The sequence below is a fragment of the Chiloscyllium plagiosum genome, unplaced genomic scaffold (genome assembly GCF_037043375.1).
Source record: "Chiloscyllium plagiosum isolate Xiang-an unplaced genomic scaffold, Cpla_swu_hap1 HiC_scaffold_1, whole genome shotgun sequence".
Classification (NCBI taxonomy): Eukaryota; Metazoa; Chordata; class Chondrichthyes; order Orectolobiformes; family Hemiscylliidae; genus Chiloscyllium; species Chiloscyllium plagiosum.
In genome coordinates, this window is record NW_028270139.1 from 134,421,600 (window position 1) to 134,439,025 (window position 17,426).

Below are 17,426 nucleotides of genomic sequence, written 5' to 3' on the forward strand. Positions count from 1 at the left end.
CCTTGTGTCTTGTGATAGGATTCTTAAGGGGCTAGACAGGGAAAATGCTGAGAGGATGTTTCCCCTCATGGGTAAGTTTAGGATGTGAAGATAGCTGAGAAAGCGTTTATCTCTCAGCCCCCTTGGCCCATTCTTGATGAAGTGCTTATGCTTGAAACGTTGATCCTCCTGCTCCTCAGATGCTGCCTGATCGGCTGTGTTTTTCCAGCACCACACTCTCGACTCTGGTCTCCAGCATCTGCAGTCCTCACTTTCTCCTAGCACCTGAAGGCCCAGCCTCAGAATTAAGGAGTGCCAATTGAAGTGGTGTGAAGACAAATTTCCTCTCTCAGAGGATTGTGAGTCTTTGTAACTTATTGCCACAGAGATCTATGAGGCATAGTCTTTGTGTATATTTAAGGCTATATTTAAGAATCTATATAGATAGATTCTTGATCAGTAGGGGAATCAAAGGTTATGGGAAACGTCAGGAAAGTGGTCATGAAGAATGTTGGATCAGCCATGATCCTATTGAATGGTGGAACTGGGTCGAGCCCTAAGTTTTATGGTCTTGGGTATATTCCCCATTAAGTTTCAGCTGTGGCTGATTGGTGGGCAGAATGTCATGGGTTTAAGCCCCATTTCAAAAGTATGAGTCCATGGTTGATGCTTTAGTGCATTACTGGGGAGGAGCTGCGGTGTTGCAAAAGCTGGCTTGCAGTGAAATCTTAAATTGACATTAAGGGATTCAAACAAGAGCAGTGGTTTTCTGCTGGTATTAGGCCCAATATTTATCCCTCAACGACAACCCTAAACCGACTACCTGGTTATTCACCATGTGGGAGATTACCTTGTGCAAATCAACTGTCATATTCTTTGACACTTCAAAAGTACTTAATTGGTGAGGAGGTGCTTTTGGATGTGTTGAGGATGTGAAATGGACATTCTTTCTGTACAAAGTTAAAAATCACACAACATCAGGTTATAGTCCAATAGGTTTAATTGGAAGCACACTACCTTTCGGACCGCCACTCCTTCATCAGGTGATTGTGACAACCACCTGATGAAGGAGCATCGCTCCGAAAGCTAGTGTGCTTCCAATTAAACCTGTTGGACTATAACCTGGTGTTGTGTGATTTTTAACTTTGTGCACCCCAGTCCAACACCAGCATCTCCACATCATTCTTTCTGTAAGCAGTGTGCCTCAATGAAGGTGGTGGAAGGTAACCCAGGCCAGCAAAGCCTGCTTGGTTCTGTAAAGGTGATTGAAGTTTGACACAGTGCAATAAATAACCAGAAATATGTTCTCCTAACAGCTCAATCCACCACCTACACCGTGAGGGTAAAAACTGGAGAGAAGAAGAATGCAGGGACAGATGCCAATGTGTTCATCACCCTGTTTGGTGAGAAGGATGACACAGGTAAAAAAGCTTATCTTTGAAGATCTTTGGAAAACATGTTAAGAAAGAGCCATTGCCAAGTGCTCTGTATTTAGTCCTGGAAGAAGAGTGAAGTGCTGAGCAGAATGAGAATTGACAGGGATGTCTGCTATTCTCCATGTGTTGTGGTAAACAGTTACAGAGCTTCTTTGGCAAAAGCTGATCATATGCCAGCTGGGTGCCCTTTGTAAATGGTACAAGGTACAAGGAGAGAAATTTAAAAAGGGGCCATTAGAAACACAAAGAACTTAACAATGATTGTGAATCTATTTAAATGACGCACATAATATCATAGTCATAGAGTCATACAACATGAAGTTACAAAAAAGGCTGTACCTAGTTTATTTAATTGTAGTCTATGTTTTCAGCTTTCTAAAAATGTAAATTTCCCTACTTTCATGAGATATGAGCAATGAACCAAGTACTGAGCAGCCCCCATGTGTACCTCTCTCCGGTCAAAAAAGTTAGACCTTGCTACTCCCTGCTTTGTAAGGGATATTTTGTATCCCTTGCTACCTCTTTCATCCCATGGATTTTAAAATGCTAACCTGCCTAATTTGAAGTGTTTTATCAAAAGCGTTTCAAAGGTTCACATTCTCAGTATCCTTACCTATATGTTCTGTTACCACAAAAAACTGCCAGGGTGCGATCTGAACTCTCACTCTGTGCAGGTTTTGAAATTACTACAGCACCACCATACCTGACCTCTGCTTGGAAGCTGATTGATTACAGTACCCTAAATTATTTAACAATCTGGATGAGTATATGAATAGGAAGGATTTAGAGAGATATGGACCAAGGACTGGTAAATGGAGCTAGATTAATTTAGGATATCTGGTCAGCATGGACCAAAGGGTCTGTTTCCGTGCTGTACATCTCTCTGACTCTAAGTTTTTTTTACTAAATTTAGGAATTGTAAACCTCAAAGCATCGAAAACTTACAAAAATAAGTTTGAGAAAGGAAATATCGATGAATTCACTATCGAGGCTGTGGACATTGGAGCACTGAAAAAAATCCGTATTGGACACGATAATCGCGGTAAGCCCTGAAGTGATGTTACAGAGAGTCCGTGCCATATAGGGTTCATTGTAAATTAGGAGCAAGAGCCTGCTATGCTATGCAGAGCAATGCGCAGCCCTCCACTTACTCCACTCCAACCTTACCCTCACCATTAAACCAGCAGACAAGAGGGTGCTTTGACCTCTACATCACCGAAGCCAGGTCCCAACTCATGGACACCACCTCCTACTGCCCCGTCTACCACAACCTCACCTCACACCACCAAACCATCATCTCCCAGATCATCCACAGCCTCATCACCTCAGGGGATCTCCCATTCACAGCCTCCAATCTCATAGTCCAGGAACCCCACACCGCCCAGTTCTACTTCTTACCCAAAATTCATAAACCTGTCTGCCCTGGTCAACTTATCGTCTCAGCCTACTCTTGTCCCACTGAACTCACCTCCTCATAGCTCGAAACCATCCTGTTTCCATTGGTCCAGGAGCTCCCCAAATATATTCAGGGACATCACCCATGCCCTCCACCTTCTCCATGACTTTGGTTCCCTGGACCGCTCCGTCTCTATCTCCAGTGACCGACTCAACACGGACATCAACTTCAACCCACCGACTCCCACAGCTACCTGGACTACACCTCCTCCTACCCTACCTCTGTAAAATCGCAATCCCTTACTCCCAATTCCTCCGCCTCCACCTTCTCTGCTTCCAGGTGGAGCAATTCCACCCCGGACATCCCAGGTGGTCTTCTATTTCAAGGACTGCAATTTCCCTTCCCATGTGGTCAACAAGGTCCAACACATCCATGCCTCATCTTCACCATGGACACCCAGTCCCTGTACACATCCAACCACCATGGCAAAGGCCTCCAAGCCCTCTGTGTCTTCCTCTCCCATTGATCCAACTATACCCCTCCACCGACACTCATTCAATTGGCGGAACCAGTCCTCACCCTCAACATTTTCTCCTTTGAATCAACCCACTTCATACAGACTAAAAGGGTAGCCATAGTCACCCGCATGGGACCAGCTTTGCCTGCCTCTTCGTCGGATATATGGAACAGTCCATCTTCTGTAGATACACTGGCACCATTCCCCACCTTTTCCTCCGTGACATTGATGACTGTATTGGTGCCACCTTGTGCTTCCACAAGGAGATGGAACAGTTCATCAACTTCACTAACACCTTCTACCCTGACCTCAAGTTAATCTTGTAGAGAGAGGAGGCGACCCACCCTCCCATCCTGGCACTTTCCCCTGCCACCGCAGGAACTGTAAAACCTGCGCCCACACCTCCTCCCTCACCTCTATCCAAGGCCCCAAAGGAGCTTTCCACATCCATCAAAGTTTTACCTGCACATCCACTAATATCATCTATTGTATCCGTTGCTCCCGATGCGGTCTCCTCTACATTGGGGAGACTGGGCGCCTCCTAGCAGAGCGCTTCAGGGAACATCTCCGAGACACCCGCACCAATCAACCAAATCGCCCAGTGGCTCAACATTTCAACTCCCCCTCCCACTCTGCCGAGGATATGGAGGTGCTGGGCCTCCTCCACCGCCGCTCCCTCACCACCAGACGCCTGGAGGAGGAATGCCTCATCTTCCACCTCGGAACACTTCAACCCCAGGGCATCAATGTGGATTTCAACAGTTTCCTCATTTCCCCTTCCCCCACCTCATCCTAGCTTCTAACCTCCCGCAACTCGATCCCCTGACCTGTCCGGACTTGTCCGACCTGCCCAGCTCCTTTTCCACCTATCCACTCCACCCTCTCCTCCCTGACCTATCACCTTCATCTCCTTCCCCACTGACCTATTGTACTCTATGCCACTCTCTCCCCACCCCCACCCTCCTCTAGCTTATCTCTCCACGCTTCAGGCTCTCTGCCTTTATTCCTGATGAAGGGCTTTTGCCCGAAACGTCGATTTTGCCTGTCCTCAGATGCTGCCTGAATTGCTGTGCTCTTCCAGCACCACTGATCCAGAATCCTCAAGTTAATCTGGACCATCTCAGACATCTCCATTCCTTTCTTGGACCGCTCCGTCTCTATCTCCAGTGACCGACTCAACACGGACATCAACTTCAACCCACCGGCTCCCACAGCTACCTGGACTACACCTCCTCCTACCCTACCTCTGTAAAATCGCAATCCCTTACTCCCAATTCCTCCGCCTCCACCTTCTCTGCTTCCAGGTGGAGCAATTCCACCCCGGACATCCCAGGTGGTCTCCTATTTCAAGGACTGCAATTTCCCTTCCCATGTGGTCAACAAGGTCCAACACATCCATGCCAACCAGATATTCCAACCTAATTGAATCCCTTTTGCCAGTATTTGGCCCATATCCCTCTAAACAGTTCCTATTCATATACCCATCCAGATGCCTTTTAAATGCTGCAAATACCAGCTTCCACAACTTCCTCTGGCAACTCATTCGTTACCCTCTGTGTGAAAATGTTGCCCCTTAGGTCCCTTTTATATCTTTCTCCTCTCACCCTAAACCTATGCTCTCTAGTTCTGGATTCCCCTACCCCAGGGAAAAGATTTTGTCTATTCACCCTATGCATGCCCCTCATGATTTTATAAACCTCTACAAGGCCACCCTTCAGCCTCCGACACTCCAAGGAAAATAGCCCCAGCCTATTCAGCCTCTCCCTACAGCTCAAATCCTCCAACCCTGGCAACATCCTTGTAAATCTTTTCTTAACCCTTTCAAGTTTCACAACATTCTTCCAATAGGTGTTGTGATCACAGAATTGTTGCAGTGTAGAAGGAGGCCATTCAGCCCATTGTGTCTACACTGGTAACTTCCTTTAGCCAAAACATAAATACCCAGGATGAAGCATCTGTGAAGTTTCTACATAACTCTTAAGGTACCCAGCAACTTTTAGAATTTAATTTTTAACATTATCAACCATATAATTATGATTTGCAAGTTGTACATTTCATATGCCAGTTTGTGGATCAAGCAGGGCTGTTTCCATAAGATATCTTACTTGTTTGTCTTTGTCCATACTTGTCCTTTTGACCTTAATAAACATTTTCTCTTTATGTGTTTAAGTGAAATTCCAAACTTAATAATTGACTGGTTGACTACTCCTGTGTGTTCTTTTAGGAGGCTGTGCTGGTTGGTTTTTGGATTGGGTAGAAATTGATGCCCCATCACTTGGACAAATACTGCGCTTCCCATGTGGACGTTGGTTGGATAAATCTGAAGATGATGGATACATAGTACGAGACCTCTTCCCTGCAGATCTACAGACTAAAGACTATGTTCCATGTACGTTACATTTTACTAATTGACTGTTCTTAATATCGATAATACCAGCTATTTCTGTTAGAACAGCACCTAAATTCAACTTGTAAGGGAACAATGAGAAATGTTATGGTCATTTATGATTCTGTATAATGAGAAGTGGTTCTGTCTGTTAGAATTCCATGTGTACTTTGCAAGTCAACTGCCATTTCCAGGGGCCTGTGGACCTGTACGCCCAAATCCCTCAGTATGTCAATGCTCCTAACAGTTCTGCCATTTATTGTATAATTTGCACCTGAATCTGATCTCCCAGAATGCATCACCTCTCATTTGTCCAGATTAAACTCTATCTGCCATTACCCTCACACCAGGAATCTCAAATCCCATACTTCTCCCTCTTCTGTGATTTTTATCCTTTCAGTTCATTTTCCCTTTCTGAGGCAGATTGAAACATTCAGCTGCTTTCTGTTTCAACTAACAGATCTGCTCACTCTCACAGGGGCTGGAAAGAAATTGCTTGGGATGCCACCACAAATTCGGTCCTCTCTGGCTTTTCTCATCAAGGGATATACAGGGATATACATAACCTGCCAACACACTCAGTACTTGCAATTTTATGTCAACTGCCAACTGAGACCTCGCAAGCTAACCATGTTTTTTTTCAAGTGTAGGTAGGCAGCTGGAGTTTTTTGTAGTGACAAGGTGGAAGAGTGCTTTTCAGAATGAAGATCAACAACTTGCAGGGATCAGTGCTCAGATCTTTATTGTTTGTAATTTGTAAAAATAATTTGGAGGAAAATGTATTAGGAATCTGATTAGTAAGTTTGCAGCTAACATGAAAATGTCAGATAGTGAGGAGGATTGTCAAAGGAAACAGTGGGACATAGATTGTCGATTTTGGCAGAGAATGGCAGATAGAGTTTAATCTGGACAAATGAGAGGTGATGCATTCTGGGAGATCAGATTCAGGTGCAAATTATACAATAAATGGCAGAATTGTTAGGAGCATTGATATACTGAGGGATCTGGGCGTACAGGTCCACAGATCCCTGGACATGGCAACACAGGTGGATATGCTGGTCAAGAAGACATACAGCACCACTTGCCTTCAATGGCTGGGGCATTGAATATATAAGTTGCTAAGTTAAGTTATAGCTGTGTAAAAGTTTAGTTAGGCCACATTTGGAATATTACGTGCAGTTCTGGTTCCCACACTACGAGAGGATAATGATGCTTTGGAGAGGGTGCAGAGAAGGTTTACCAGGATGTTGCCTGGTCTGGAGGGTTTTACTTATGAGGAGAGGTTGGATAAGCTTGGATTGTTTTCACTGGAAAGACAGAGGCTAAGGGACAATCTGATAGAGGTCTACAAAATTATGAGAGCGATAGATAGGCTGGATAGTCAGAGGCTTTTTCTCAGGGTGGAAAGGTCAACTACAAGAAGGCACAGGTTCAAGGTGAGAGGGGGGAAAATTTAGGGAAGGAGTGCAGGGAAAGATTTTCACACAGAGGGTAGTGGGTGCCTGGAACACATTGCCAAAGGACGTGGTAAAGGAAGGAACATTAGCAATATTTGATGGACACATGAGTGGGTGCGATAGAAACTGTGTTTAGCCCATAAGTAGTGGGTTTAAATGAGGATTACAAATCAACAGGTTTGGTTGTACAATGGGCCAGTTCCTGTGCCATATTGTTCTTTGCCCTTTGAGAGCTTGGTTTCTTTGTTCTAAGATAATACTGTTGCTGCTTAAATGGAATGTTGTTTTCAAACTCCTGACTAGATTTTCTGCCTCCTTTGCAGATCTTCAAAGTTGTTGTACATGCCCTGCCATCATGTACTGCACTCCGATTTCCTGCTCCCACACCAGAGTAATGCATATTATACTCGTCCAGTAAAGGGCAGTTATGTTGAAACAATAGCAAATGGTGGAATCCTCCAGTGCATGTGCCTTTCCAAAGCTAAACAACTGAATACTTGAAGAGGAGAACAGATCAGAGATTATGGTGATAGGGTTCAATGAAGACAAGGGGGAGGAATGACTTGTAGAGATCAAACAGCAACATGGACCAGTTGAGCTAAGTGGTCTTTTTCTGGGCTGTGATTGCCAAGAGAGACCCTTGTTAGTTGTGGCCCTTCATTTCCATCATTGCTATAGTGACAGAAAAAGCCCAGAATTATTGTTTGCTGCCATATGTAAGCAATCACTCACAGAACAATAGAAAAGGAACTAAACTTTATGGAAATACTTGAGTCCTTCTACTTCCAATGCAGTGGTATTCCCTGGTGGAAGTTGGAGAGACCACTATTGACAGTAACATTGAGGTCAGAGGATTGGTTTGCAGTCAGGAGTGCACCTCCATAATGGGGAAACCATATGAAGCAGCTGCAAATGATACCTCCTCCCATTGTTTCTAAAATCAAGTAATTTGTGATGACATACTCAAACAGAGAATAGAGGTAACATCACAACCTAAATGAATTCTTGGAAGGAGACTTTTTTTTAAGGTGGAAAGAACTTGGATGGTTAGATTTTGAGGGCACTTTGATGTCAAGATTCCCTTTTTGAAAAGGATACTGATGATGTGGTTCCTTCTTTGCTGAATAAAACACTGACAAAGTACTTTTTCTTCATGTCCTGGTGTCTTTCCCAATGAGTCCTCTCTAATGAGTTTTGAGAACAGTTGTAGCTCAGGTTGGGGTTTTGGATGTAGGTTTGCTCGCTGAGCTGGAAGGTTCATTTCCAGATGTTTCGTTACCCTATTATGTAACATCTTCAGTGGGCCTCAGGTGAAGCAAGCTGAAAATTCCTGCTTTCTATTTATATATTTAGGTTTCCTTTTCTCAAGTGGTGGTAGATGGGGTCTAACTCGATGTGTTTGTTGATAGAGTTCAGTTGGAATGCCTTGCTTCTAGGAATTCTCATGTGTGTCTTTGTTTGGCTTGTCCTAGGATGGATGTGTTGTCCCAGTCGAAGTGGTATCCTTCCTTATCTGTATGTAAGGATAGTAGTGAGAGAGGGTCATGTCTTTTTGTAGCTAGTTGGTGTTCATGTATCCTGGTGGCTAGTTCTCTGCCTGTTTGTCCAATGTAGTGTTTGTTACAGAAAAGGAACAGGAAGTGATTTCCCCACAGGAAATAACATCACCACAGGAAATGACATTGCCAACCCATAGAAACCCAAACATGTAAATAGAAAGCAGGAATTTTCAGCATTGCTTCACCTGAGGCCCACTGAAGCTGTTACCTAGTAGGGTAACGAAATGTCTGGAAATAAACCTTGCAGCTCAGCAAGTAAATCTATATCCAAAGTCCTTTCTAAAGAAATACGTCTTTCTAAATTTGAATTTTAAGTTCTGCAGTATGAAAGCACAACATCTGAACCTGTGCTTTTCTACATTTCTGTTGCAGTTGTTCCATATGAGATCACTGTTTACACCTCTGACATTTATGGAGCTGGTACTGATGCTGATGTCTTCATCGTCCTTTATGGAAGAGATGGCGCTTGTACCCATCAGAAGTCTTTATGTCTTAACAAGCGGGAGCGAAAGATGTACTTTGAAAGAGGCGCTGTAAATAAGTTTGTTGTAGAGGTGTGCATGTATTTTAAAAATAATTTAAATCACATTGTTTAGTTTAAAATTTGCGTTCATTATGACTAGTGGTATTATTGAGATTGACCCGAACCATCCAATCAATTTGTACTATTATCCAAATTCAAAACTGAAAGAACTGTTGATTCTGGAAATCAGAAACAAAAACAGAAATTGCTGGAAAAGCTCAGCAGGTCTGGCAGCATCTGCGGAGAGAAATCAGAGTTAATGTTTCAGGTCCAGTGACCCTTACTGTACTTAATATCCTAATCGATTACTGTAAGATACTTGAGAGACTGGGGAAATGCAGGTAGACAGATCACTAAAATATCATGAACAAGAGCAGAAAGGAACACTTCACTAAATTTTGCTAATGTCCTTCGGGGAGTTGACCTGAGCCTTCCCAATTCACCAACTGCAAATGCATCTGTCCATGACAGTACCAGTAAGAGTGGCTGCTGTGCAGTGCTTGTGGAGGTAAAGTCCCATCTTCAAATTGAGAATAACCTCTGTTGTGTGTGTGTGGCACTATCATTGTGCTAATTGGGATATGCTATGAACAGATCTAGCAGCTAAAAAATGGACATCCACGAGGTAGTGTGGCCATCACCAGCAGCAGAATTGTACTCCAACACAATCTGTAACCTTATGGCCTGGCATATTCCCCCATTCAACTATTACCATCAAACCAGGGAAGCACCCTTGGTTCAGTGGAGAGAGCAGGAGAGCAGCACCAGGCATACCTAAAAAGAAAGTTTCACCCTGGTGAATCCACCAAACAGGACTACCTACATAAGTGGCAAGTGAAAGAGCTAGCAATCCCATAACCAACGGATCAGTCCTAAGCTCTGCAGTCTTGGCATAGCCATCCCGTTGTGAATGGTGGTAGATAACTCACTGGGAGAGGTGGCTCCATAAATATCCCCATCTTCGATGGTGGAAGAGCCCAACACATCAGTATAAAAGATAAAGCTGAGGCATTCCCAGCAATCTGCTGAGTGGATGATCCATCTCAGACTCCTCCAGTGATCCCCAGCATCACAGTTCAATTCACTCTATGTGAATTGTGTTGGAGTACATTCAACTCACTCTATGTGATACAAGAAACGATCAGAACTACTAGTTATTGCAAAGAGTATGGGCCCTGACAACATTCCTCAATAGTACTGAAGACTTGTGCTCCAGAACCTCTCGCTCCTCTAGCCAAGCTATTCTAGAACAGTTACAACATTGGCATCTATATGACAATTTGGAAAATTGCATATATATGTCCTGTACTCAAAAAGCAGGACAAATCTAATCATGCCAGTAATGGCCCCATTAGTTGAAAAATGTGGTGCTGGAAAAACACAGCAGGCCAGGCAGCATCCGAGGAGCCGGAGAATCGATGTTTCGGACATAAGCCCTTCTTCAGGAATGTCCTGAAGAAGGGCTTATGCCCGAAACGTCGATTCTCCTGCTCCTCGGATGCTTCCTGGCCTGCTATGTTTTTCCAGCACCACATTTTTCAACTCTGATCTCCAGCATCTGCAGTCCTCACTTTCTCCTAGTAATGGCCCCATTAGTCTACTCTCGATCATCAGTAAAGTGATGGAAGGTATCATCAACAATGCTATCAAGCAGCTCCTGTTCAGCAATAACCTGCTCAGTGACACCCCGGTTGGGCTCTGCCAGGGCCTCTCAGCTCCTCACCTCATTACAGCCTTGGTTCAAACATGGACAAAAGAGCTGAATTCCAGAGGTGAGGTGAGAGTAATAGCTCTTGACATCAAGACCACATTTGACTGAGTTTAGCATCATGGAGTCCAAGCAAAACTGGAATCAATGGGCATCAGGGGGTGAACTGTCCATTGATGTCATATCTAGCACATGGGAAGATTGTTGTGGCTTTGGAGTTCAGTCATTTCAGCTCCAGGACATCTCTGCCGGAGTTCCTCAGGGTAGTGTCCTTGGCCCAACCATCTTCAGCTGCTTTACCAATGACCTTCCTTCCGTTATAAGGTCAGAAGTGGGAAAGTCTGTTCGTGATTTCACAATGTTCAACACAATTCATGACTTCTCAGATACTGAAACAGTCCATGTTCAAATGCAACAAGATTTGGACAGTATCCAGGTTTGGGCTGACAAGTGGCAAATAACATTAATGCCACACAAATGCAAAGCCACTCACCATCCTGCCTTGGGAATGTATCGCTGTTCCTTCACTGTTGCTGGGTCAACTTCTGGAACTCTCACCCTAACCGCATAGTGGGTCTATCTACAACACATGGACAGTATTAGTTCAAGAAGGCAGCTCCCCACCATCTTTCCAAGGGAACTAGGAATGGGAAATAAATGCTGTCCCAGTCAGTGATGTCCACGTCTTATGAGTGTATTGAGACTTCCAAAAGACGCTTGACAAGTAACCTCACAAGACGTTAAATCATAAGAGCACACATTGGTGAAGGCAATATATTGGCATGGATAGATCATTGGCTCATAGGTCTTTTTCAGGTTGGCAACCTGTGACCAGTGAAGACCCACTGCAGGTATCAGTGCTGGGATTGCAACTGTTTTACAATACGTATTAATGACTTGGAGGAAGGAAGCAAATGTAATGTAGCCAAATTTGCAGATGATACATGGATGGAAAGGCTGGTTGTGAGAAGGATACAAACAGTTTACAGAGAGATATTGATAAGTTAAATAATTGGGCAAAAGGTTGACAGAGTATAATGTGGCAGAATGCAAAGTTGTTCATTTTGGAAGGGAGAACAAAGAACACCATATTACTTAAATGGACAGAAACTGCAGAAAGCTGCAACACAATTGGACTTGGCCGCACTTGTGCATGAAACACAGAAAGCTAGCACACAGGGGCAGCAGGTAGTCAGGAAGGTTAATGGAATGTTAGCCCTTTATTCAAGGGGTTGGAGTATAAGAGTAGGGAAGTCTTACTGCAACTGTACAAGCTGCTGGTGAGACCACACCTGGACTAATGTGAGCAGTTTTGGTCTCTTCATTTAAAGAACAATATTATTTCATTGGAGACAGTTCAGGGAATGTTCACTAGAATGATCCTTAGTGTGGAGGAATTGTTTTATGAACAAAGTTTAAACAAGTTGGGACTCTACTCACTGGAGTTTAGAAAAATGAGAGGCGATCTCATTGACACATAGGATTTTTTGGGTGTTTGACAGGGTAAATGCTGAGATGCTGTTTCCCCTCATCTAGGAGCAGATGGCATAATCTCAGAATAAAGGGGCACCAATTTAAATCTGAGATGAAGAGGAATTTCTTCTCTCAGTGGGTTGAGAATCTTTGGAACTCCTTGTCACCGTGTGTTGTTGGGGCAGCATTCATGTGTATATTTAAAACTGAGCTAGATAGATTCTTGATCAGTTGGGAATCAAGGGTAGTGGGAAAGGGCAGAAAAGTTGTCATCAGATCAGCCATGATCCTATTGAATGGTGGACTAGGCTTGAGGGGCCAAATGGCCTTCTCCTGTTCCTATTTCTTATGGTCTAAAAAAATTAAAAGCCATTCTCAACCTTGCCCCTTGCCTGAGGCATGGTGACACTCAAGTTAAACCATTACCAGCCATCTCTCCCTAATGAGAGAGCAGTCCTATGATCCTCTGTAACTATGGTGACTTTACTAGTACAGGTATAATAGTGGCATTGAAAATATTAGCTACTCAAAGGATTACTGACTATACTTGTATCAACAAAACAGAAAAGAGAGAGAGATTGTGAAGGAGTAGATTATTGTCTCCGTTATTTGGGAGCAAAATCAAGAGAGTACAAACACTCATGCACTTTCATCTGTCCTGGCAAATGTACAAGGACAGACTTAAAGCATGATCTAACAAAGTTACAAAACAGTGTGTTAGTTGGCAATGCCTTCCCAACATGCACTGGGAATTTAGCTAAGGGCCACCTTCTGTCTGGAATATGAGCCACTCCAGAATTGATTTCAGCCTTGAATCCATGAGCTGGGGTTTTATATATTTGGAAGAAAGAAGGGTAAGCTTTATTGTTCTTTGACTTTTCAATATCTGTTCTCAAACTGCTTGTTATTGTTCTAAAGTGAAAAGTTGATTCTTGGTTCTGACAGTCCACCATGCCAACTCATTTAGTGTCCACAAATAACTGTGCATTCAGGAGAAAAATATAGATTGATTACTTAAAACTCTATATTGCACGATATACTCTATTGAGAAAAGCACTCTTAATCATAAAAATACTCCTACATACATCTTGACAGTAGGACAAAGGATTTATTGACAATCTTCCAAAAGGCACCTAAATGCTATCCAAAGAAAACCTGACACCACTCGCCCAAGCAAAGGATCCCTGACCCTCTAAGGATATCTGACGTGCTGTGTCCTTCCCGCTTCAAAAGACCCTTGACCCCTGTCCTCGAGGTGTGCTGGGATCAGATCCAAAGGGTATCCAAAATAACTTTGAGCAAAATATTAATATATTTTTAAAATGTTGATAGAATCACCTTTCCTTTCAGTTGGAGTATGTTGGTGAATGCATCGAGAAGATTCGAATTGGACACGATGGTCGAGGTATCAAGTCTGGATGGCACTTGGACCGTGTGGAAATCCGTCGACTCCTGCAGAAGGGGAAGGTCAGTGAAATTATAGATCATACAGGTATTTCTTCTATATGATGATGGTTACATTCTTGTGAAACCCCGCGTGAGAGAAAAATAGTATCTTAGAGACAGTGCTTATGGTGTCAGCAATGTAATCACATGACAGCAAAACAGTGTCCCCAGTTCATCGATCAATGGAGGTTGAGGGGGGAACCTGATTGAGGCCTACAAAATCATGAGAAGTATAGACAGGGTGGATAACAAGAAACTTTTTCCCAGAATGGAGGATTCAATTAGTAGGGGTCACGAGTTCAAAGTGAGGGGATAAATTTTAAGGGAGCTATCCGTGGAAAGTTCTTCACACAGAGGGTGGTGGGGCAGGAATAATAGTGTCATTTAAGATGTATCTCGACAGATACATGAATGGACAGGAAGCAAAGGGATACAGATCCTTAGAAAATAGGCAATAAGTTTAGATAGAAGATATGGATCGGCACAGGCTTGGAGGGCCGAAGGGCCTGTTCCTGTGCTGTAATGTTCTTTGTTCTTTTAGCTTTGTTACAGTGAATTTGTGTTAATGAAATACATGTTATAGCAAAACGACTTGTAGTTTAAATTCAAACATGTCAAATAGGTTTCAGGATACATTTTATTGATGTTGATATACGAGCAAATTTAATTCTCCCCCCTGGAGAACTGTCCAATGTGTTTACATACAAAAACATTGTGCACTATGTGAAGAGAGAATGGGGGGTGAAGGGGCAAATATTTCTATGCCGATTCATCAGGGTCGATTTTGGTGCTTTGGTGATGGCTAAGTGGCTACCAACCCATGTCGTGGCATGGGTGGAAAGCCTGCTTCCAGGCTCCAACGTTCTATTTAAATTTAACCATAAAGATAAACATAAAGATTATAACATCCTTTCTGCTTGTACCCCACATTTCTATCACACTCCATGCCTCATCCAGGCCAGATATGCCGGTGTACCTGCTTCTGATGCTGCCATAGAGAAAGTGAGGACTGCAGATACTGGAGGTCAGAGTCAAAAAGTGTGGCGCTGGAAAAGCAAAGCCGGTCAGGCAGTGTCCAAGGGGGAGGAGATTCGACGTTTCAGGCATAAGCCCCTCATCAGGAGTGTGATGACTGAGAGCTGGAGGAATATTTTACATTTGCCTGATTTGGAGAAAGCACTCCTTTTGCATCCAGTCCCTTTTCGGACAGTGAAAAGGCACGCTTGTGTCTGAAAAGTACACAAACTCATTGTAACTTGCAAAATTGTCAAGGAATAGCCCAAAAGGTGTGTAGAGTTAAAACAAAGGTGCTAGGTATTTCAAACAGTCTGACATTCCCGATGAAGGGCTTATGCCCTGAAATGTTGATTCTCCTGTTCCTTGGATGTTACCTGACCTGCTGTGCTTTTCCAGCGCCACACTTTTCGATTCTGATGCTATCGTGGTCAATCTCCCATGATTCCTCATTTGCCATAAATCCCCACACATTCCTTTCTAAACTCCCATGTCAACTCATTGCTAACTCCTAAACCCACCATCATTCTTTGCTCTTCTCTTTCCATGCTCTCACCTAATATTCGACATGGCATTAAGTAGGAGGCATCCTGACAGAAAGTAATCTGTCTATTGATGATCTTATTACTTTTAGAAGAAAAACCCAAAAGTACAATAAACAAAATAAAATACTCAAATAAAACTCATCACTCATAGAAACAAATAGCTTGTTTAAATGTTCAAAATCTAATATAAAAAACATCTCACAAGTGTTTTTAATCATCGAGTGCTTAGTCCCTTACGTCAATAAACATTTCCGTCCAATTAACAGTTGGAGCAGTCCATCAATAGGCACCCGACAATGAAAATGACAGTTAGGGAAATCAGTCATCCAGTGATAATTCTATAATCATTTTGTGTGAACAGACCATGCAGCTCCTAGAGGCAGCTGACTATTTAAATTGGAGCACCTAGTCTGAAACTCAGAACAGCAGTTATTTTGGGAATCCCATGGATCTGGACATAGTACACCTTGGAGATGGGGTTCAGGGACCCTTTCTGAGGAAGGATGTGGGCATGTCCAGTATCCTTTGGTGGTCAGGGATCCTTTGTGTGGGTGGGTAGCTTGTCAGGTGTATTTTGGAAGTGGCATATTAAGCACCCTTCAGAACTGTTAATTTTTGAGAAGATTTTTTATGAAAGGTACATAAGTCCCTTGGAACTGTCCAACTGTCAAGAAGCATCCAGAAGTGTTTTATGTCTAAGCGTTGGGTGTAATCTGCACCATAGAACATTAGAAAAGTGATCTATATTTTCTCTGTTATGTGTATGAGTATGTGTGGATACCAAATGTGTTAGCATGCTGGTGAAGTAGGAAAGGGTGAAGGGTGGACATTGGCTCCATGTTGGCATAGTGTCATGGAAGTATGAGGGGCCATGCAGATAGGTAGAAGGCATAGAGCTGCAATTAAGATATTAGGGGCTATAGGCTATAGGAACAGAGAGCATTAGGTTGCATAGATTTGCAGATTAGATGGGACATGGAGAGCGTTTGAAGATGAGGAATCATGAGGCATTGTGACAACTGAGAGCTGGAGGAATATTTCACATTTGGCTGATTTGGAGAAGGCATCTCTCTTGCATCCAATCCCTGGACATCTACAGGCATCCTTTCGGACAGTGAAAAGACATGCCTGTGTCTGAAAATACATAAACTCATTGTAACTTGCAAAATTGTCAAGGAATACCCCAAGAAGTGCATAGAGTTAAAACAAAGGTGCTAGGTATTTCAAATGATCTGACATTCCTGATGAAGGGCTTATGAGGGAATATGTGGGAATAAAATTAGATAACGGAGAATTCAATTTTGTGTTATTTTCCTTGCATATAAAGAAGTTAAACAAGGCTTTAACTTTAAAATTCAGATAATATGTTCATTTATACAACACCTCGCATGACTTCAAAATGTTGTGAACTGTTTTAGAACCAAATAACCATTTTTGAAATATATCCAGTGTTTTAGAGGTTAAGTGGGAGCTAATTTATGAATAATCATGTGTCAAAAAGCAATAATAAGGTGGATGGCTAACTAATAGTTCCATGGTGTTATTGATTAAAGTCTAAATGTTAGTCAGAACATATCCTGTGTCTTTCTGCAAATAGTTTAACAACCGTCTGGGAGGCAGATAGTATCTCTGATAATACAGTGCTTCTCCAGAATACAGTGAAGCATCTACATGGTCCATATGGTTAAATCCCACAATAAGGGTTGAACCCATGACTTTATGAATAAGAGTATGATAATAAGAAATTAGGACAGTGAATTTGTGGATGTAGCCAGATTTATCCTCTGTTTTATTTACATACCAGGGCTCGGAGACTATTACTTTTCCCTGTGAGCGCTGGCTGGCAAAGTCCGAAGATGATGGAGAAATCATCCGAGAGCTGGTGCCTTTGGAGATCGTTCAGACAAAGCTGCTGAAAGATGGGACACTGAAGCACAGTGAGTCTACCGTGGAGGATGCCCTGGAAAGTGAGTATTCATATACTGAA

At 43.0% G+C, this 17,426-nt stretch overlaps 1 protein-coding gene across 1 annotated transcript in view; it reads left to right on the plus strand.

The window, feature by feature from the left end:
- The window catches only part of loxhd1a (lipoxygenase homology PLAT domains 1a), a 224,162-nt gene that overhangs the window by 171,062 nt on the left and 35,674 nt on the right, over positions 1–17,426 (plus strand). The window contains exons 29-34 of the mRNA XM_088000471.1: positions 1,296–1,400; positions 2,329–2,457; positions 5,553–5,717; positions 9,103–9,284; positions 13,785–13,901; positions 17,244–17,406. Coding sequence (XP_087856597.1) covers positions 1,296–1,400; positions 2,329–2,457; positions 5,553–5,717; positions 9,103–9,284; positions 13,785–13,901; positions 17,244–17,406 — 861 coding nt within the window. The remainder of the gene's footprint in view (positions 1–1,295; positions 1,401–2,328; positions 2,458–5,552; positions 5,718–9,102; positions 9,285–13,784; positions 13,902–17,243; positions 17,407–17,426) is intronic.